At 45.4% G+C, this 18084-nt stretch overlaps 1 protein-coding gene across 1 annotated transcript in view; it reads right to left on the bottom strand.

Annotated features, from left to right (window-relative positions):
- The window catches only part of SCN8A (sodium voltage-gated channel alpha subunit 8), a 56307-nt gene that overhangs the window by 32447 nt on the left and 5776 nt on the right, over positions 1-18084 (bottom strand). Inside the window, exons 2-6 of the mRNA XM_030967215.1 lie at positions 14948-15277; positions 7673-7791; positions 5916-6005; positions 5446-5574; positions 3172-3263 (exon numbers count right to left, since the gene is read on the bottom strand). Coding sequence (XP_030823075.1) covers positions 3172-3263; positions 5446-5574; positions 5916-6005; positions 7673-7791; positions 14948-15223 — 706 coding nt within the window. The 5' untranslated portion in view covers positions 15224-15277. The remainder of the gene's footprint in view (positions 1-3171; positions 3264-5445; positions 5575-5915; positions 6006-7672; positions 7792-14947; positions 15278-18084) is intronic.

Genomic DNA, 18084 nt, shown 5'->3' with positions numbered 1-18084 from the left:
CAGAGACCAAATACCTTTAACTCTCCACATCTTGAGTTTCTCCTGCTCAACTGAGCTGTCTCAGCACTTCCCCTCCCTTGCAGGAGCAGAATCTTCCCTTTCAGAGGTGGCTTTGGTTACAGCCAGGGCAGGGCCTCACCCACAGCATCGGTGCTTTGGGATTTATTGAGGCCACTGGGATCATTAACAGGCTCAGGATCAAAAATAAGATATTCCAAAAGGAATCTTGCTGGTTTCCCACACCAGTCTGGTCGGTGAGAGGCAGAACTTGTGAATGGGGAGAACTCAGAATCAATTTTTAGGCGACAGGTCTAAGCTAGCTAGAATTTTGGATGCAGAAACAACACTCAATTAGACTCCTTTAGTCAGCCTTTCTGGTGTGAAGTAGGATGATTCTGTGGTTTATAAATAAGCAGTGAAGGGAGAAAGGAGAAATAAAATTTAAAAAATCACTGCTGGACTTGGGGTCAGTCAGATCCAAGGTTTCAGCTGAGACCACATGAACATTTTGCAATAAACCCTCGAGCAGAACCTTAGACCCCTTCCAACCTCCTCCTAAAAAAACCTTGTAGACCAACAGAGGTTAGAACCATCCCAGGAACATAAAGCTTCCAAAACAAACAGTTGCAGACACATTCCTCATAAAAATTCTATTTTGAAGTGTCATTTACTCCCATCATCCAAACTTCCCATGGATTTTCCAACCCAGAGCAGGATTTTGCTGCTGTGGCAGATGCATCACCCCCAGCACCTCTTGCCATGCTCATCCCACGGCTCTGCTCTGCACATGCACCCACGGGCACCAGCACCTGGGCTCCTGCTTTGGATGCTGCTCTCTCTCAGGTGTGCCAGGAGAAGTTTGGAACCAGGACTGGCAGCAGGAGAGATCCCAGTCCAAGGACTGGGAACACTTCAACAAACACAACTCAAACAACTTCCAGCTGCAGCCACCACCCTGTGCTCTGTGGGTCCAGGTTTCCCTGGATCCTGTGGAATGCAGGTGTGACCCACGTAGCAATTAAAATACAAGAACTCAAGCGCCAATATGGAAGATTTCTTGAGACCATCAGGGTTTCATACAGGTTTTCCACCAAAAAACGACCAAAGGAATATTTTGGTGGTTTAGCTCATGGGTGTCACAGTTTGCTCCTGTCACACAGATCCATAGAGAGCACAGAACTTTGTCCATGGCATGTCAAATTCTGGTGGTATTTCCCATTTTTATCTTGTCTCAAAGACACCTTAATTTCAGTAATTGACAGAAGGTGTAGATGGCACTCAAAACACTAAAATGAGTTTCTCAGCAGCTCAGCAGAGTTAAAATTCCCATTCCACGTGCTGAAGCAGAAGAGGAGCCCCTTTATATTTTAATATTGAGTGTATTCTAAAAATCACTTTTTCTCTGTGAAATGATAGTGGTAAAACCCATAAAGAGCACTTTATGCTTCCTAATAAATAACCCAAAAGGCCAATTATTCAAATGCTTTACACTCCTCCTGCTGTCAAAAAATGGAGGGGGCCAAGATATGTGCTGCAGAAACACACCTGGACAACCCTCCCCCAAAAATGGATACAAAACCCCAAAGTTTTTGCCATTTCAGGTGTGCTCAGTGTCCCCAACACCCAAACAGGATCCCCTTGGCTGTGTGTGGCAAATTACCCCTTTTATTCACTGAAAATATGCAGCAAATTTTCCCTCTAATAAAAATTACATCAAAATTGTGCTGAACTTAGCAGGGCTCAGTCCCAACCCTGGCCATTTGAAATAAAACTCTGTAAGTTTTGAATTCTATGGAGAGAATGATCCAAAACTGAGCTGTTCTGCTCCCCTCCATGGGAACACAAGGCATGCTGTCACACAGCCAGCAACCAGCTCCTGAAAGCTGCATCATCTCCACATTGCTAGAATTAAGAAAGCAAAACACAGGCAAAACTGGTTTAGCATCAATGCTTCTCCTCTGAGCAAGCCAGAGCTCTCTGGAGCAGGCTGAGAGAACGACAACCACCCCTCAGACCCACTCCTCACAGCAATTCCCAAAGGCCTTTTGCTCTTAAAAATCACCAGACATGAAGGAAGGCTCAGTAGGAACATCACTCCAGCATGTTCTCACTGGGTGCAAGGAAAGCAGGTGCCATGTAGGAGCATCACCACCACCACCATCATCATCATCATGCACAACAGGCAGGTCCAGCTGATGGGGTTGGCAGTCTGGGATGGGACAAAAGGGATGAGCCCTACAAATCCACGGGCTGGTCCCTGGCAGCCTGAGAAAGAACCAGCACTGCAGGATCAGGGAATGCATGAGGGAACAAACCACAAAGGAACTGAGACCAAAACTCATCAAGGAATTATTTTGGGTAACAGGTTGAGCACCTGGAGATGTCTGAGTGCCTGTAGAACCTCAGCCTTGAGCTTGACCTCAGAATTAGGGGCACTTTTGAGGAACTATGTGCATGAAGCTTTTCTATAGAAGAATTCAGGATCAGGAAGTGTTCCAGGGCAAGTTGGACAGAGCTGGGATTAAACTGGTCTAGTGGAAAGTGTTCCTGCCCATGGCAGGAGGTGGAACAAGATGAGCTTTAAGGTCCCTCCCAACCCAAACCAGATGGGAATTCTGGGATTCTCAGTCCATAATGTCTGCATGGTGTCCCAAAGGAAGGGCCACTGCTCACTCTGTGACACCCAGCAGAGTTACAAGTCCAGAAGCAGCTTTGGGAAGGGTGGTCCTGACAAATCCAGCTCCGGGATGGCACAGGAAATGGGCAAAAAGGTTTTAATCTTAGTTGAGTTTTGCTCTGTGGCTTTATAAAATTATTCTTAAAGCAACTCCAAAACCACTGACAATAACAGGGCAAGTCCCTGAGCCAGAAACTGTTCAGCCTGAGGAGGAGCCTGATCCTTTTCCTCTGGAATTAAACTTTAAAGCCTGGCTTTAGTCTCAGAGATCAGTACGAAACGCACATAAAAAGGGAAAGAAAAATATGGAGCCTGTTCATCCCATAATTTGATGGCTCAGGAGCCTTGATTTCAAACTGCCTTGTTACACAGACTGCAAATCCCATCCAAAGAATCCCAGTGCCATTTCTGAGGAATGAGCAGCGCAGGAGGGGAGGGGAAATACAGAGAGGAGACACACACAAGCCCAGCCTTTAATGCTGAATGGTTCTCACCTGGAATTACAGAGATAGTTTTCAAAGCTCGGAGAACTCTGAAAGTTCTCAATGCTGAGACATTCCCAAGGTCCACAAACTCTGTGACATATCTGCAATGAGGGAGGTCACACACAAAAAACACCATGACAATACACACACCAAAATAAAACAACAACTACAGACAAAGCAATACATCACTCACAGGGGCCTGTACCCGACAGCTAAACACCAACCGGGGCCGCCTTACCTGGAATTACAGAAATAGTTTTCAAAGCTCTCAGAACCCTGAAAGTGCGCAGAGCTGAAACATTGCCTAGGTTTACAAACTCTGTTATATACCTGCAGAATTAAACCAGAGTTAATGGCACCGTTGGGGTCACCTTCCTTTGCACAAATTGTCTGCTTGTAGGAAACAGCTTGTGATTTAAAAACGCTTCAGAATTGGCATTGAAAAGAGAGAGAGAGAGAGACAAAGGTGCAGGGGTAAAATGTGGTTTAAGTCTCTCTGCTCCTCAAGCAGCTTGCCCAGGTACATGGTTGGATACTCATCCTCACCTGGAATCATGGAATGTCCTGAGCTGGAAGGGACCCCAAGGATCATCCAGTGCAGCTCCTGGCCCTGCACAGACAGCCCAACAATCCCACCCTGGGCATCCCTGGGAGCAGCTCCTGGAGCTCTGGTAGCCTCAGGGCTGTGCCCAGCACCCTCTGGCAGAAGAATATTTTCCTGATCTCCCTCCCCTGGCAGAGCTGCAGTGGTTCCCTGGTGTCCTGTCCCTGCTCACAGGGAGCGGAGATCAGAGCTGCCCCTCGGGATGAAGCTGCAGCCCCCAATGAGTCTCCCCTCAGTCTCTCCTCCAGCTGAACAGACCCAGAGCCCTCAGCCACTCCTCCAGAGCCTCCTGACCCTGCTTTGGATCCTCTACAACAGCTTCAGATGTTTTTCATATCATGGTGCCCCAATCTTCAGAGTCCTAGAGAGAATCTGAAACTTTGAATCTCTGCTGAAGAAGAGAATTGTAAAAATGCCAATTATTTGAGGAGATTTGGTGACACCACCCTGAGCAACCTGGGCTAGTGGGAAATGTCCCTGCCCATGGGACTGGATGAGCTTTAAGGTGCCTTCCTGCCCAAACCAATCCATGATTCCATGACTGTACCTCAGATCAGGGGTTTCAGGTATATTCGCTTCAATTCATGTTTTTAAGAAAACATAATCATCTTCTGCTTTGATTAACATCCTTCCATTTAATTAGCATCCTTCATTTTAATTAGCATCCTCCATTTTTAATCCTTTAGGCTTCAATGTCTGTTTGTGAGCCACAGGAAGCTTTGATTCTCTTTTTCCAAGCAGATAAACCCAAGGTACACAGGGGAGAAGAGGCTTAGTGCAAAGAGACAGGGTTGTATTTTACCCCAGCTTAGAGAATATTTCCTCTGTGCCACGTGGGGAGAAACTTGGTATGAAAAAGCACAGAAGTGCTCAACATTGAAGATTTTTCCTGCTGCAGAAAGGCCTCAAGGGCTTAAAAAACTCTTAGTGTGGTTTAAATAATGCCCTTGACAAAGAGAATTGTACAGAGCCCACGGGCAAAGCCTGGCCTCTGGAAAGGAAAGGGTTACAATCCCCACTGGGGGATTTGGGACACTCCTTGCAGACCAATGCCTTAAAACTGGTGGGATTTGGTAATTTCTGGAGAAATGAAGGGATTGCTAATTCCCAGGTGGGACTTGGTCTGTGTGCACCCACACTGGGAGTTCACTCTGGGCTCAGGGTGTGATTTCTGACGCGACTCAGGCATGCCCATGATCCTCAGTATCAGCCCAATCCAGCACAAGGGAAAAAAATGAGGAAGGAAAATCAAATGTCTCCTTTCTGACGCTGCAGCTTCATGGGAAATTGGTTAATAATGGCTTATTAACAGGTTATTAATGGGTTAATCACAGTCCAGCCTCCAGTCACAGCCCAAGGAAGGAGTGGTAGGGACCGGAATTTGAAGATATTTGGTTCCTATGCTGATCTGCCCCTCTGGTGCATAAACCACCTAAAATCTTGTATTAATCAAGGCAATTTACAGAAAATCCTACTTTTTTTTTTTTGCAGTAGCAACTCCACTACCTCCGTGCTGTTGCAGTTTAGAGCTGAAATCCCACCAGGCTAAAACTTTCCTTGGAAAAATCAAGGGGGTTCACTGAAGTTTTCCTTGATCTTCTTTTTCCTTATAAACCTACTCTTTTGCTAAGGCCTCGTCCCCTCCCAGGCACAGAAATCCCTGGAAAAACACAACTTACGCCATCATGATGACACTGAAATCCAGCCAGTTCCAGGGATCCCTCAGGAAGGTGAAGCCATCTATACAGAAACCTCTGGCAATGATTTTCACGAGTGATTCAAATGTATAAATCCCGGTGAATGTGTACCTGGGAGGAGGAAATGTCATTTTAGTAGGGGAAAAAAAAGGTGAATTGTAAAGACTTTGGTTTAAATAAAAGGCTCCAAAAGATAAAAGAAAAAAACAAACAAACAGACAAACAAACAAAAACCACAAAAAAAACCAAAACACAAACCAAACCAAAACAAAAGCAAAAATAAAGAAACCAAAAAACCCCACAAAAACCACAAAAAAAAAAAAAAACAACATGGGAAGCATGCAAAAAAAAAAGCATGGGGAGGAACAGGGCCCTCAAAGGAGCAAACTCAGCATTTTGGGAGGTTCTTACAAACATGTATTTGGTACTTAAATGCAACAATTCCTACTTACTCCACATTCTTTGACCATTCTGGCGGGTTACTAAAAGTCATGAATACACAGTTGGTCAAAATAGTGCACATAATGATCATGCTAAATACTGTGGGACAGAGTCAAGGAGCAAAGGGACACACAGTGACTCTTCAAATCCCCTTAAATTCCCCAAAGGTCATTGACTGAAGGAAAATCCAACCATTTCCAGGCTGTTCTCTGTGGGCTGCTAATATTTCCCAGCAGTCCTGGGAAAGAAGATTATTTCTATTTTTAATGTATTGTATTGCATAGAATATCTATATGCTGTATACTCTGTATTATATATAACATTTATAGACTATATACTATTTATAGACTATATACTATATATTTTTATATACTGTATTATATATACTATTTATATACTCTATAACATATAATACTATATGCTATATACACTGCTTTATATACAATATTTATATGTTATATAAACAATTTTAATATAAATATAAACTATACATAATGTTAATATAAATACATGATATATTGTTATGTATTGTATTATATATGCTATTTATATACTACATAACATATATATTATATAACTACATATACATATATAGTTATATATATGTATATATATGCAACCATATTACTATATATATCACTATATATAATTATAACTATATATACTATATAACATATATGACTACAGCAATAGCATTTTATGTCACCATTTGGTGAATTTTCTGGTTTATATAAATTTAATATACTTTTAAAATTAGTTTTATATACATCAATGTTACATTTTCTGGTATGCCTCAGCAACTCAATTCAGAGGCCTAAATTAATCCTTGCCCCCAAATCCACGTATTCAGTAACTCCTGAATTAGGAGCAGAGTGGTGAAATCCAGATATTTGACTTTCAAAATTATTTCAGGAGACTCAAACAGACCCCAGAGCCTCCAGCAGCACCTCGGGCTCAGCCTGACAGAAATTCATCCCTCAGCTGCACATCCAGGGGAGGAAAGGCCACGAGAAATAAATCAGAGCCAAAGAAAATATTCCCAAGTCAACTCTGAAAAGATGGAAAAGCTTTTCCTCCATCGGAGATACAGGAAGGGAGATTATAGAAGCCTCTAAATCATGTGGATGCGTTTCCATTTTAGATCCATTTTCTAAAAATAAATAAATAAACAGGCTGAAGCAGCTCAGTCAATAAAATACATTATTTTTCTCCTAAGAACACCATCAGATGGTGCTTCCAAAGCTCTGCAATGGGACATTTTGGAAGAGCTTTGCCATTAGCAGGATGTTTTAGAGATGCCAAAAGAGCAAGAAATTAGGCAGTGTCTAATTACAGACAAGGTGGCTGTGGTTTGTTCTCCAGATAATAACTCTGTTTATTTCTATGTAATATTTTAGTATTTATTTCATTATATTTTAATTCCATTTAACCATTTCAGTAGCTTTTAAAGCCTAGCTCTCCTTCATGTGAAGCACAACCTTAAGCCACCTCTGTTCCAAAACTCATCCACGTGTGTGAACGGGGAAAATAAAGGAGAATTTCCCTTCATTGGATGTGGCTAAAGAACTGCTTTTTCCTCCAGTAAAAATCTGGATTTTGTGCATATTCTGAGGCCACATCTCCAGGTGCAGGACTGGCATTTATACCTGAGAAGTGAGCAAACAACAACAGCTAATAGATTTTCAATAAATGGAAAAGATTAGCAAAAGACAAGAGCTAAGAGATTTTCAACAAATACACAAAGGTAATTCAGTAATAAAAAGGATATGAATGTATCAAAATTTTAATAGCTATTCTTCTAAACAGATTAAAAGGACTTAAAATGTACAAGGCAGGTGTGGCACTAAATCGGAAGAGTGTTTTCCCTCTGTTTAGTACTACAAAGGTCTGCAGAGAAAAAAAGAAAGAGAGAGAGAGAGAGTTAATGCAGGAAAATCATAGCAGGAATTGTACAAAGCAGACAGAATTCTGGGGTAAAAAATACCATTGCCTGTTGTTGTTTTTTTTAATAATCTCCTTTATGAAGTTCCCATTAGGGTACAACACACCTGAACGTCACAGGCATCACCCACCAGGACACCAGGGGTAATTCTACCCCAAAAATCCATTTAATTTGAGACCTCAGCCAGGGCAGAAGCCAAACCTCCCACCCAAGCCTCTCTTTGCTCTCCCACACCCCGTTATTCCTTTCCAAGGATGAGAACCCAGCTCCCCAGAGCCCCAGGAGCAGATCTGGCACAGCCCCTGCCTCCTTCCTGCTGGAATCTGAAATGTAAAGAACTCCTAGAATTTGAGGCTTGTAAGCTAAAATTGAAAATTAAACACAGGATTTGATCTGAGACCTTGGAAAAGGCCTTTAAACTTAAGTGTTAGAGGTGAGAATGTGGATTTAAAGTAGAGACACGTTAAGCTAAGTAAAGGAAACTCTGAAGTTGTAGAGTTTAGAATATAGAAAATAATAAAAGTAGGTACAGAGGTAAAGAGGGAGTTTAGAATATAGCACTATAGGTTTGTGTGTTATAACACAATTGGCTAAAAAAGTTTACATTGTAGTATGGCTCTATAAAATGAAATATTTAAGGATTGGGTCAAAAATATAAATATCTTTGCTAGCAGTGTTTTATTGGATAATAACTCCTTAAAAGGTCTTGTAACTAAGGGTCTTGTGACTTTCTGAATTCTGCTGTAACAATGTGAGCTGAACTCACCCTTCTTACTTATGCAAAAAATAAGAAAATAAACTACATCACTAAAAACAACTCAGAGGTCTTATCTCAAACTTATTCAGGACTCCCCACAAGTGAATTATGACACTTCCTAAATAACCACAACAAATCCTGCTGTTACAAATCCCTGGGAAGACAGACTGACAGGCAAACAGGACCAAAATGTGGGGGCAGGGTCCCCAGCCCAGCAGACACAGGTCACCCACCATCCCCAGCACAGCAATCTCACTGCTTTACCCTACAGAGCTGACGAAGATGTGAGATTAATTTCTTCATTAAGAACCTGTGGAAGGAATTTCAGGTTCATTTCTCCATTCAGAACCTGTGGAAGGAATTTCAGGTTCATTTCTTCATTCAGAACCTGTGGAATGATCCATGTGACTGTGGGGCAGAATTCTGCTGGTCCATCTCCCTACAGAGAGCAGCACCGGGAGCATCAGGGGCAAACTGGGGCTGTGGGTGCTTCACACCCACCATCCCAGCCAGAGGGAAAAATGCAATCTGAGTGCACTGAGAAGCCAAAGCCCTTTCCCTGGCACCATTTATCCCGTTTTTATCCTCTCCAGGATGGCCCCAAAGCACAGCTGGACTCACTCTTGTCTCCAACCCCCAGCTGGCACAGCCCTGAGCTCAGAGCCCAACCCCAGGGAATCCACCAGGGCTCTCTGCCAGCACAGGCTTCCTCAGGAGACTCACTCTTAGGAAATTTGTCATTTTCCTCGTCAATGAAACAACGTGTTTGAGCTTGTTTGGTTAAATTAGACCATTGAGCAGTAAATTATTTGCAAAGGAAATCAAAATCAGATTGTGGTTCAGCACAGAGAGAGGAAGGTTTGTTAGCAGAACCACTAATGCATCCCCACCAAAAGCACTTTAAAGACAGCCCTGGACAGCTCTTAAATTGCAGCATCAAGAATTAACGACCAGATCACCTTGGCATGGACAAACCTCCTAAAAAGTTTTGCGAAATTGCCATTACAGAGTGCTCAGGGGACACCCAATTCTAGGAATCAGCTCTCCCCCCATCCCTGACACCACAAACTTTCCAGGACTCACATCCCCTTCCTTTATAAATCTCTTTTAAAAGGATCTCCCAACTCTCCCACACCTTTTGAGCAATGGACCCTCCACCAGGACCGTGCTGGACATTACATGGGATAAGGGGAGCTGGAAGAAGACAGGAACTTCCCAAAGCCCACAGAGTGCTGAGTGTCCAGTCATTCCTTGGACATTGCAGGGATGGGGACTCCAGACCTCCCTGGGCAGCCTCTCCCAATGCTTGACCACCCTTTCCATGAAGAAATCTAAGTTTTCATCCCATTCCCTATCAAACATGAACTCCATGTTCTTCCTGCTTAGTCCCTCACCTGTTAAGTGACTGCACCTAAGGCAGTTCCTTGTTTTCTCCCCGTGCTCTGCCCAGATTTCTCCTTTTAGACCCCAAAACCTGTTGAATTGTTCCTGCCTGTAAAGCCCATCATCCCTGGGCCTTTCAGCACAGCCCTCACACCCAGTGAGGTGCCAGAATTCCAATCTGCTCATGGATTACGACAGCTCCGAGATCCACCATTCCCCTGGGTACCCTATAAAATCCTGACTAAATCTCCACTTGGTCTTGTCAATAGAAAGAAAAGCCCAAAAGCCAAGAAGTGTTTGGCAATTTAAACCCTCTCCTAGTTTTCCATTCTGCTGCTGACATATTAAAACTCCATTTCAAAATGGCTGCAAGCTCTTAAAACATTTTCTGGATCTGGGCCAAGAACATCCTTAAGAGCTTTTAAGATGTGCTGAAGCAAAGCTCAAAACTCAGAGGAAGGTGATACCTGGAAAAAGGTATTTTGCAGTCAATTTAAGAGATGGTTTTGTCTGGTTGGACTTCCCAAAGCCTCCCTTTGTTGTTAGAGCTGTGAAAAAACTCCATCCTCTTTACTTTCCATCAAGTTCATCAGGACTCACCAAAACCTTCTTCATAAAAAGAACGTTTCATTAAAATCAATCTGCAAAATGATGACTGTGCCTGGGAGAGCAACAGAACCAACTGGGGGATGGCAAGAATCATTCCAGCTCCATCAAGATTTAAAACATTCCTGCTTCCTGCAGGTTTGCCACTGAGCAGCTCTGTAATGGCTGAGGAGTGAGGGGGAGTGGGCAGGAGATTTCAGAAGCAAACAGCTTTAGGAACAGCCTCAGAACATATGGGAGCACATTCCTGCAGCAGCGACACGATGTGGAGCAGGGGAGAGCGGTGACTTCCTGGTGACACCCTGAGCGAGCCACTGGGGCTGCTGGAAAAGGAATTTACAGCAAACTCAGCCACCCTGGGGGCTGAAGAATCACAGACACAATCAGTTCTGAGAGCAGCCCTGGGGAGAAGGGTTTGAGGTGCCCCAGGAACCCCCTGAGCCTGGGCTGAGCCCCTCTGCCCTGCTCAGGTGAGACCTCACCTGCAGAGCTGCCCCAGCCCTGGGAGGATGTGGAGCTGCTGGAGGGAGTTCCTGATTTTTAAGTGTTAAGGACCTCACAATCTGCCTCTGCAAGGAAATCCACTCTGCCTGCTGGCCAGAAATAATTCTCCATCCTTTCCCCCATCAGGAGTGGGCTGCAGTTACTGAGGAGATGGGAACAGATTCCACACTTGGCATTCCCTGATCCCAGCTCTGCATGCCTGGATCCACAGCACCAACAGCCAACATCCCACTCTGCCTTCCTTCCAACACCTGGAGAGGACTGCAGAACACGCCTGCCAGGGAATCCAATCTCCTTTCTTCACTCTTTCCCTTCCACACTCACTTTTCCTGCTCCTTTGAAGACAACCAGAGAGACAGAGTGGAAGAAAAAACACTCAAGACCTGGGAAACGCAATGAGACGCTGGAAATAAGAATAAAAATCTGATTTTTGGGATGGTTCTGACTCTTTCCTCTGTTTTGGTGACTTCACTGAAATGCAAACCCAGGAATGGTGTCGTGACCTTGCAGAGTCACCAGCTCTCCCTGCAGACACCACGGGCCAAGGCTCCTGAGGCACATTCCAGAGCCAGACGTGCCTCCTGCAGCTGGTCCCTCACATCCCTGTGATTTTCCTGGGCCAAGGTGACATTCTGGACCCACAGGGCCCGTTTCCAAACCTGGCATGTGACTTGACAAAGCTGCAAGTCACTCCCTTGGCACGAAGGCTCTGGAGAGATCCTCAGGTGCTTCTGTGGCAGCCGTAGGTGACCTCGGACGTCCCAGCCCAGCCTCAGACCTCACATGTGTGTGTGTGTGGACACTCTTCCCACTGAAATCCATCCACCTAAACTTATCCACAGCCTCAGCTCACAGAATATCCAGAGACCTTCTGCTGCCTCATCACTGCAGCCTTTGCAGGAGCACCTTCACCTCATTCTGCAGCAGGGATGGAATTCGAGGGAATTGGAAATGGAAGGTGCTTGAGGAGAACAACCCCAACCTGGCAAACACCATGTCCAGAGGGAAAGAACAGGGTGAGGAGGTGTTGAGGAAGGATGGGTTGGGCCACGAATGATCAGAAGGAAAGAGAGGCACAGAAGATGGAAAAACTTCCAAAAATGGAAATCCTGGCTGTAGGAATGAAAGAGGAAGATGGCCCTGATGTCTTAATAAACACTGAAGGATTTAAGGCCATGAGGCTGCTCTGCTCCCAAGGCTGGGGCTGCTCACACAAGGTATTGCCTAAATTTTGTTTGCATATGTGAACATGGAAGTTCATGTACCTGCCTTTTGGATATATTAATTGAAATGTTTTGGGTTTCCATGATAAAAATGCCTAGTATTGTTCCTACCCTGTGCTTCAGGCCAGGAACTGGAAGGCCATTACAAGTTGTAAAACAAGAAATCATTAAAAAATTCTTTCTGGTCCTTACACAGAGACAAAAGGAAGCTAAAGCAGCTCCCAAACCTGCTGCCTGTGAGCAAAGGGATTCCAGACTCTCCTCAGAGTCATGATTTACCCCTCACTTCAAGACATTCAGGGGCTAGAACGTGTCCAGAGCTAGGAACAAGCTGAACTGGATCCTGGAGGTCTTTTCCAATTCAAGGATTCTGGGATTCTGTGACTCCCATATTGCAAAATGAAACTGAGCAGAGGAAAGAGCAGCACCTTGGACAAAACCATTGCTGGGCTACAAACCCAGGGCTTGTGACTCCCTGTGCCACGGTTTTGTTTCCAGGTCACACTGTTTCTCCTTTAAATATCAGTTTACAGGTGCTGGGAGGTTCAGCTGCTCTGTTAAAATGCAGTTTCAGTTTCCTTAGACAAACCAAGATCACCGTGTCCTCCTGCAGGGAAAAGCAACCAGCTGATTCGTCCCTGTGCACGCTGCAAAAGCAAAGACCTGTGATGCAAAGCCTTCTGGAGAAGGGGCGGGGGGGAAAAAAATCTTGGAAAACTTCCCATGATTCAAGCAGATTCGTAATTCCTGATGATTCAGAAAAGGGCCTTTTTTAATGGCCTTAAAAAAAAATTCTTTGTGGAAAGTCACTGACTATTGGAAGCAGCAAGGAGCACTCAGGCAAGGCCACGCTGAGATGGACACGACAGGAAAGGGAGCAGAGGATTCAGGGTTTGTGGGGAGAGCCAGACCCTGCTCGAGGTCAGCAGGGCTGGGGGGGTTTGCTCCCATCTCCAGAACTTTCCCTGCATTTCAGCCCGCCAAGGATTCCACACGGCGCTCCCAGAGATGTGACAGATGCCTTCAGAGAGGGAATGCAGCTCATTTCTTCCTCTCAAAATGAAAGGTTTATTAATAGCCTTGTGTTGGGAGGCAAACGTGGAGATGGATGCAGCAGGAAGGGATAACGGGGTTCCCTGCGCCTCCTTTTGGGTTTTGGGGTGGAACGTTGAGAACCAGGGAGCTCTGCCCACTGTCCCTTCAGCACTGCCCCCTCCTTCAGCCAGAAAAAACATGAATCAGCCCAATTCTCCCACTGACGCCCCCCCCTTCACCTCACAGACACAGAGAGGCTTCAAAACTCCGGCAGTGGGATCACAGACATTTCCTAACACCTCTGTGGTGGGAAAAAGGGGTCGAGAGACCTTGGGAGTTCACTTGGGAGGGTGGGGAGGGTGGGCACAGGGTGCCCAGAGAAGCTGTGGGTGCCCCTGGATCCGTGGAAGTGTCCAAGGCCAGGCTGGACAAGGCTTGGAACACCCTGGGACAGTGGAAGGTGTCCCTGTCCCTGGCAGGGGTGGCACTGGATGAGCTTCAAGGTTCCTCCCAACCCCAATCCTGTAATTCCATGACCTGCTCTCACCAGAGCCAGATTGGTTTAATAAAGAGAAAATATTTGTCTAATAAATAAAGAGTATTCCTGAGGATAGCTAAGCTGCCTTCTTCCCACAGCAGCTCCTGGTAGTGCATCTCCTGGAGGAGCACATCAGCTGGGCACCACGATACAAGACACAGATCCCCAAATTTCACGGCCCTGTTCTGAGTGAGAACCTGCCCTCAGCACTCTGGACACAAGAATTAATTGACACAACCAACCATTAAATTAATCAGAGTAAAGAAGGGTTAGTTACTCTCATCACTCCCCAGATTCAGCTGATTTCATGTGAATCATGCCCTGCCAGCCTCAGAGTCACTTCTGAGCGTGGCACAAACGTCCGTCCCAACAAAAACTCTGACCAAACTCACTGGTCACCCATGACACGGATTCCACATGCAGCCAGTTCTGAGTTCTGAAGAGCCACATCACAGCTCCTGTCACCCACACAGCTCAATCTGCAGCTCCCCCAGAGGCACAGCTGAGCCTCAGTTGAGATGGTGACTGTCTCAGCTGGCTCAATTAGACTTGTATCAAAGAAAGCAATGAAATTAAACACTAAAGAACTTCAGTTTTGCCTTCTAATAAAATCAGCGACCGTGCTCCTCATTCCATCACCAGTGGATCCCTCCCCTTCATCCCCAGCAGAGTTTGCCAACCATTCCCTCATGACACCATTTCTTCAAACACCTCAGCACCCATAAATGCTTCCTGCCACATCACCTTAGACAAATAATAATTAAGATGAAAGTGAGTTAATCAGTCTCCTTTTTTGCCACGATTCTGTGAGCCAATGCTTCATAATAATCAACTTCAGACTGAATTCCACGTAAGTGATGAAATACACACTGAAACCCTTACTGTTACCCCTCCATTAAATTCTTCTTATTGCCCTGATGGTTAAAATTGGCACATTAGCACAACCTGAACTATTTCCAAGACTCCCTTCCTTTATCTTCTGTTTAAACCATACCCAAACCTGCAAGTTCCCAAGAAAAAAAGGCGCTTTAGCAACTCCTTCCTTGCAGACTCACTTTCTGGGTCATATAATAAGGGTCAAAGTCCTCCAGTGGCACAGCAACCAGCCCTTTAGGGATGTCCCCGTAGATGAAAGGCAAATTCTTGCCCGCCTCAAGGTCACTGTTTGGTTTTGGTTTGCTGTCTTCATCGTCGTCCCGGTGGCTGCTGTCCTGCTTGGAGCGCTGCTTCTTCTTCAGCTCCGCGATGTGTTTCTCGATGTTGGCCAGGGACTCCGGAGTGAAGGGTTTAAAACTCTCGGGGCCTGGTGGTGCGAGCAGCCGCGCTGCCATCTTTTCATCCTGCAGCAGCTTCTTTAGAGATGTTGCACCCCGGGCAGGTCAGCTCTGCGGGGAGAAAACACAGGCACGAGGTGAGAAGGGCACGGGCAGAGCCACAGGGAGCCCTGCTCCTCACATCCCCATGGAGGTGACGCCTTGGAACAGAGCTAGACAGAATTAAAGAATAAACTGGGGACTGATTATTAAAAAAACCTTTACAGGATACACCTTGGGCAGCACAAGAGCCCAGACGTGGCTCTTGTTGTCCACCCAAGATGGCTCATTGGCTCTTGGCGCACTGTCCACCCAAGATGGACAATGGTCACGAGTTTTCATACATTTATAAATTTTTGTTTATATTTTTCAGGCCCTGAGGCTGTAGGTGATGCTTTTAGAGGTTCCTGAAACAGAGCTAGACAGAGTTAAAGAGTAAAGTATGGATTTATTAAAAGGATATCCTCAAAGGATACACCTTGGGCAGCACAAGAGCCCGGCCATGGCTCTTGTTGTCCACCCAAGATGGACACTCGGTCATCAGTTTTCACACTTTTATAAGTTTTGGTCCATTTCCATATTGGGGTTCATTGTCCAATTCCAGCTCCAGGTTATGCAGTCCCATCCTCCCAGTTTGCTCTCCTCAATTCCCCGTTGTTTACACTTTTTGGGCCTGAAGCTGCAGCTCTGTCCTTGGTCCTGGGGCAGGAAAAGGATTGCTCCGGCTGACTGAACTGTGAGGAGAACTTGCTAAAACACTTCATATGAAGTTCAGAGTTCTGCACCAATGCAGTACAGAGTCTGGAAAATATGAAAGCTAAAACTGAAGGCATGAGGGTGAGGAGCAGACCTGCTGGTTTCATTCCCAAAACGAGCTCCGGGCATGGGCACACCACAGCTGGACACAGCTGAACCCACCTGTCACTGCCCAAGGTGCCACTTCAATGATTTCTACAAGCAAGAAGCAGCTTGTAGGATCTCCCCCAGCCCCAGTGATGGCCCCCCCAACTTGGGCCCTCCTGAACACGAACTATTCTGGAAAAAAAACACTCTGAAAAGCAACTTCATCCTCACAGCAGAGCTGGGAGGAAGTTGGTTCCCTTGAATGCAGCCGCCCACCAGAGCTCTGCAGCTCTGCTCCTCGTGCCAGCTCCAGAACCAGCAGCAGGAATACCAGGAATACCCTGCATTTCTGAGCTGCTGCTACCTCGGCAGCCTGTTCTCACTCCAGAAGAGGCCAAGGGAGAGAGGGATGACAGAAACCCTGCACTGATGCAACAGCACTGCAGTGCTGCAGGCTGGAAGAGAACCCAGCACCGACACGGTGCTCGGGGAGGGACCCAGACACCAAATCCAAGAGGAAAGGCACAAAAAACATGGGAATATGGCACAAAAACCATGAGAATATAGCACAAAACCCGTGAGGATATGGCACAGAATGAATCCCAGAGTTGCCTGGAACAGGGTCCCTCAAGCAAGGAAAAAGATAAGCAGTAAGGTCAGATCTTTTAAGGCAACACAAACACAGCATCCAAATAGATATTAAACATCTGGAGAAAAAATTACTTTCTGATTCCTTGGAAACTATGACAGGGAGTTAAAATGTTAAAATTCAGCTATTTCAGCATGAGGTCAAGCACCCCCAGCCTGCCCAGGCCATGAGGATTGTGCTGAATTCACGTGGGAGGAGCTCAGGGAAGCTAAAACAGAGAACCACAACTCTCTGGAGTGCAGTGGGCTTCAGGAACAAATAAAACCCAGTAAGTAACTGCGTCCTTGGTAAGAATACCTGGAGATCCCAGCCCTCAGCACAGCATTTCCAAAGCTGGAACACCCAGTACAAACCATTCAGAGGGAACTCAGGTTATCCCTTGTAACTGCTGTGACACAACCTTCACACCCCGATCCACACATCAATCTCAAACACACACATTGGGCTCAAATGCTGTTTCCAGCTCAGGTTTTATATGTAGATCCAAAAAATCATGGAGCACAGATCTCCCTCCTTATGTAATTCCAGAGTGCAGCAGGGCCAGGATTCTCTTCCTATAAAACCGACTGGGTATTTCTAGAGCAATAATAGTAAAGATTCAAAAAAGATGGCAAGAAGGGGAGAGAAGGGCCAGTATCTTGGTCACATTATCTCTGAGACATCACCAAATGGCCTGCTGATATTAAGGAAAATTAATTTATTCTATTCTTGCAGCATTTGCATGCATTTAATTACCAAATTTCCCACATACTGTGAAACTATAGAGCAGCATTGGGGATGTGGTCTAATTGAATGGCACAGATAAATATGTAAGGCCTGAATTTAGAAACCAAAGTAGCTCAGGGACACAGCATAAAAAAGGGGAAAAATGAAGGCATGAAGGAATTTGTGCAAAATTACACAACCCACAACTGGAGGCACCGACTCAGCTGACTGCCCATTTAAAGGAAAAAAACCACAACTAAACCCAACAAACCAACACCGCTCCCCAAATCTGGTTCACAGCTGCACATGGAGGCAGCTTCTCCACATTTTGGCATTTTGGAATTACTTACAGGGCTGTTTCTTGTGTTCTATCAACACGTAACAGGGACCTGAGGGTCTCTCTCCTTGGGATGGTCTTGCCTGTCCTGACTTCATCTGTTTTCCCAATAAATTATCCCACATTAAGGTAATGGGCAAAGTAAGATGTGTGGCTCCACCTCATCTTCATCAAGGAGGAAATTCCACAGCGGCTCTGCCTGGTAAAGCTTATGAAAGCTAAAAACCTTGTAAATGTGATTTCCCAACCAGGAATGGTCCTGCTGGGATCGATGGATATATCCCAGGATTTATTTTGGCCCTTCCCACATCAGATTTTTCAACCTGTAACAGGAGAAACGTTCTG

This window comes from Camarhynchus parvulus, chromosome 29, assembly GCF_901933205.1.
Source record: "Camarhynchus parvulus chromosome 29, STF_HiC, whole genome shotgun sequence".
NCBI classification, from domain to species: Eukaryota; Metazoa; Chordata; class Aves; order Passeriformes; family Thraupidae; genus Camarhynchus; species Camarhynchus parvulus.
This window is presented reverse-complemented; position numbering and strand designations above follow the sequence as displayed.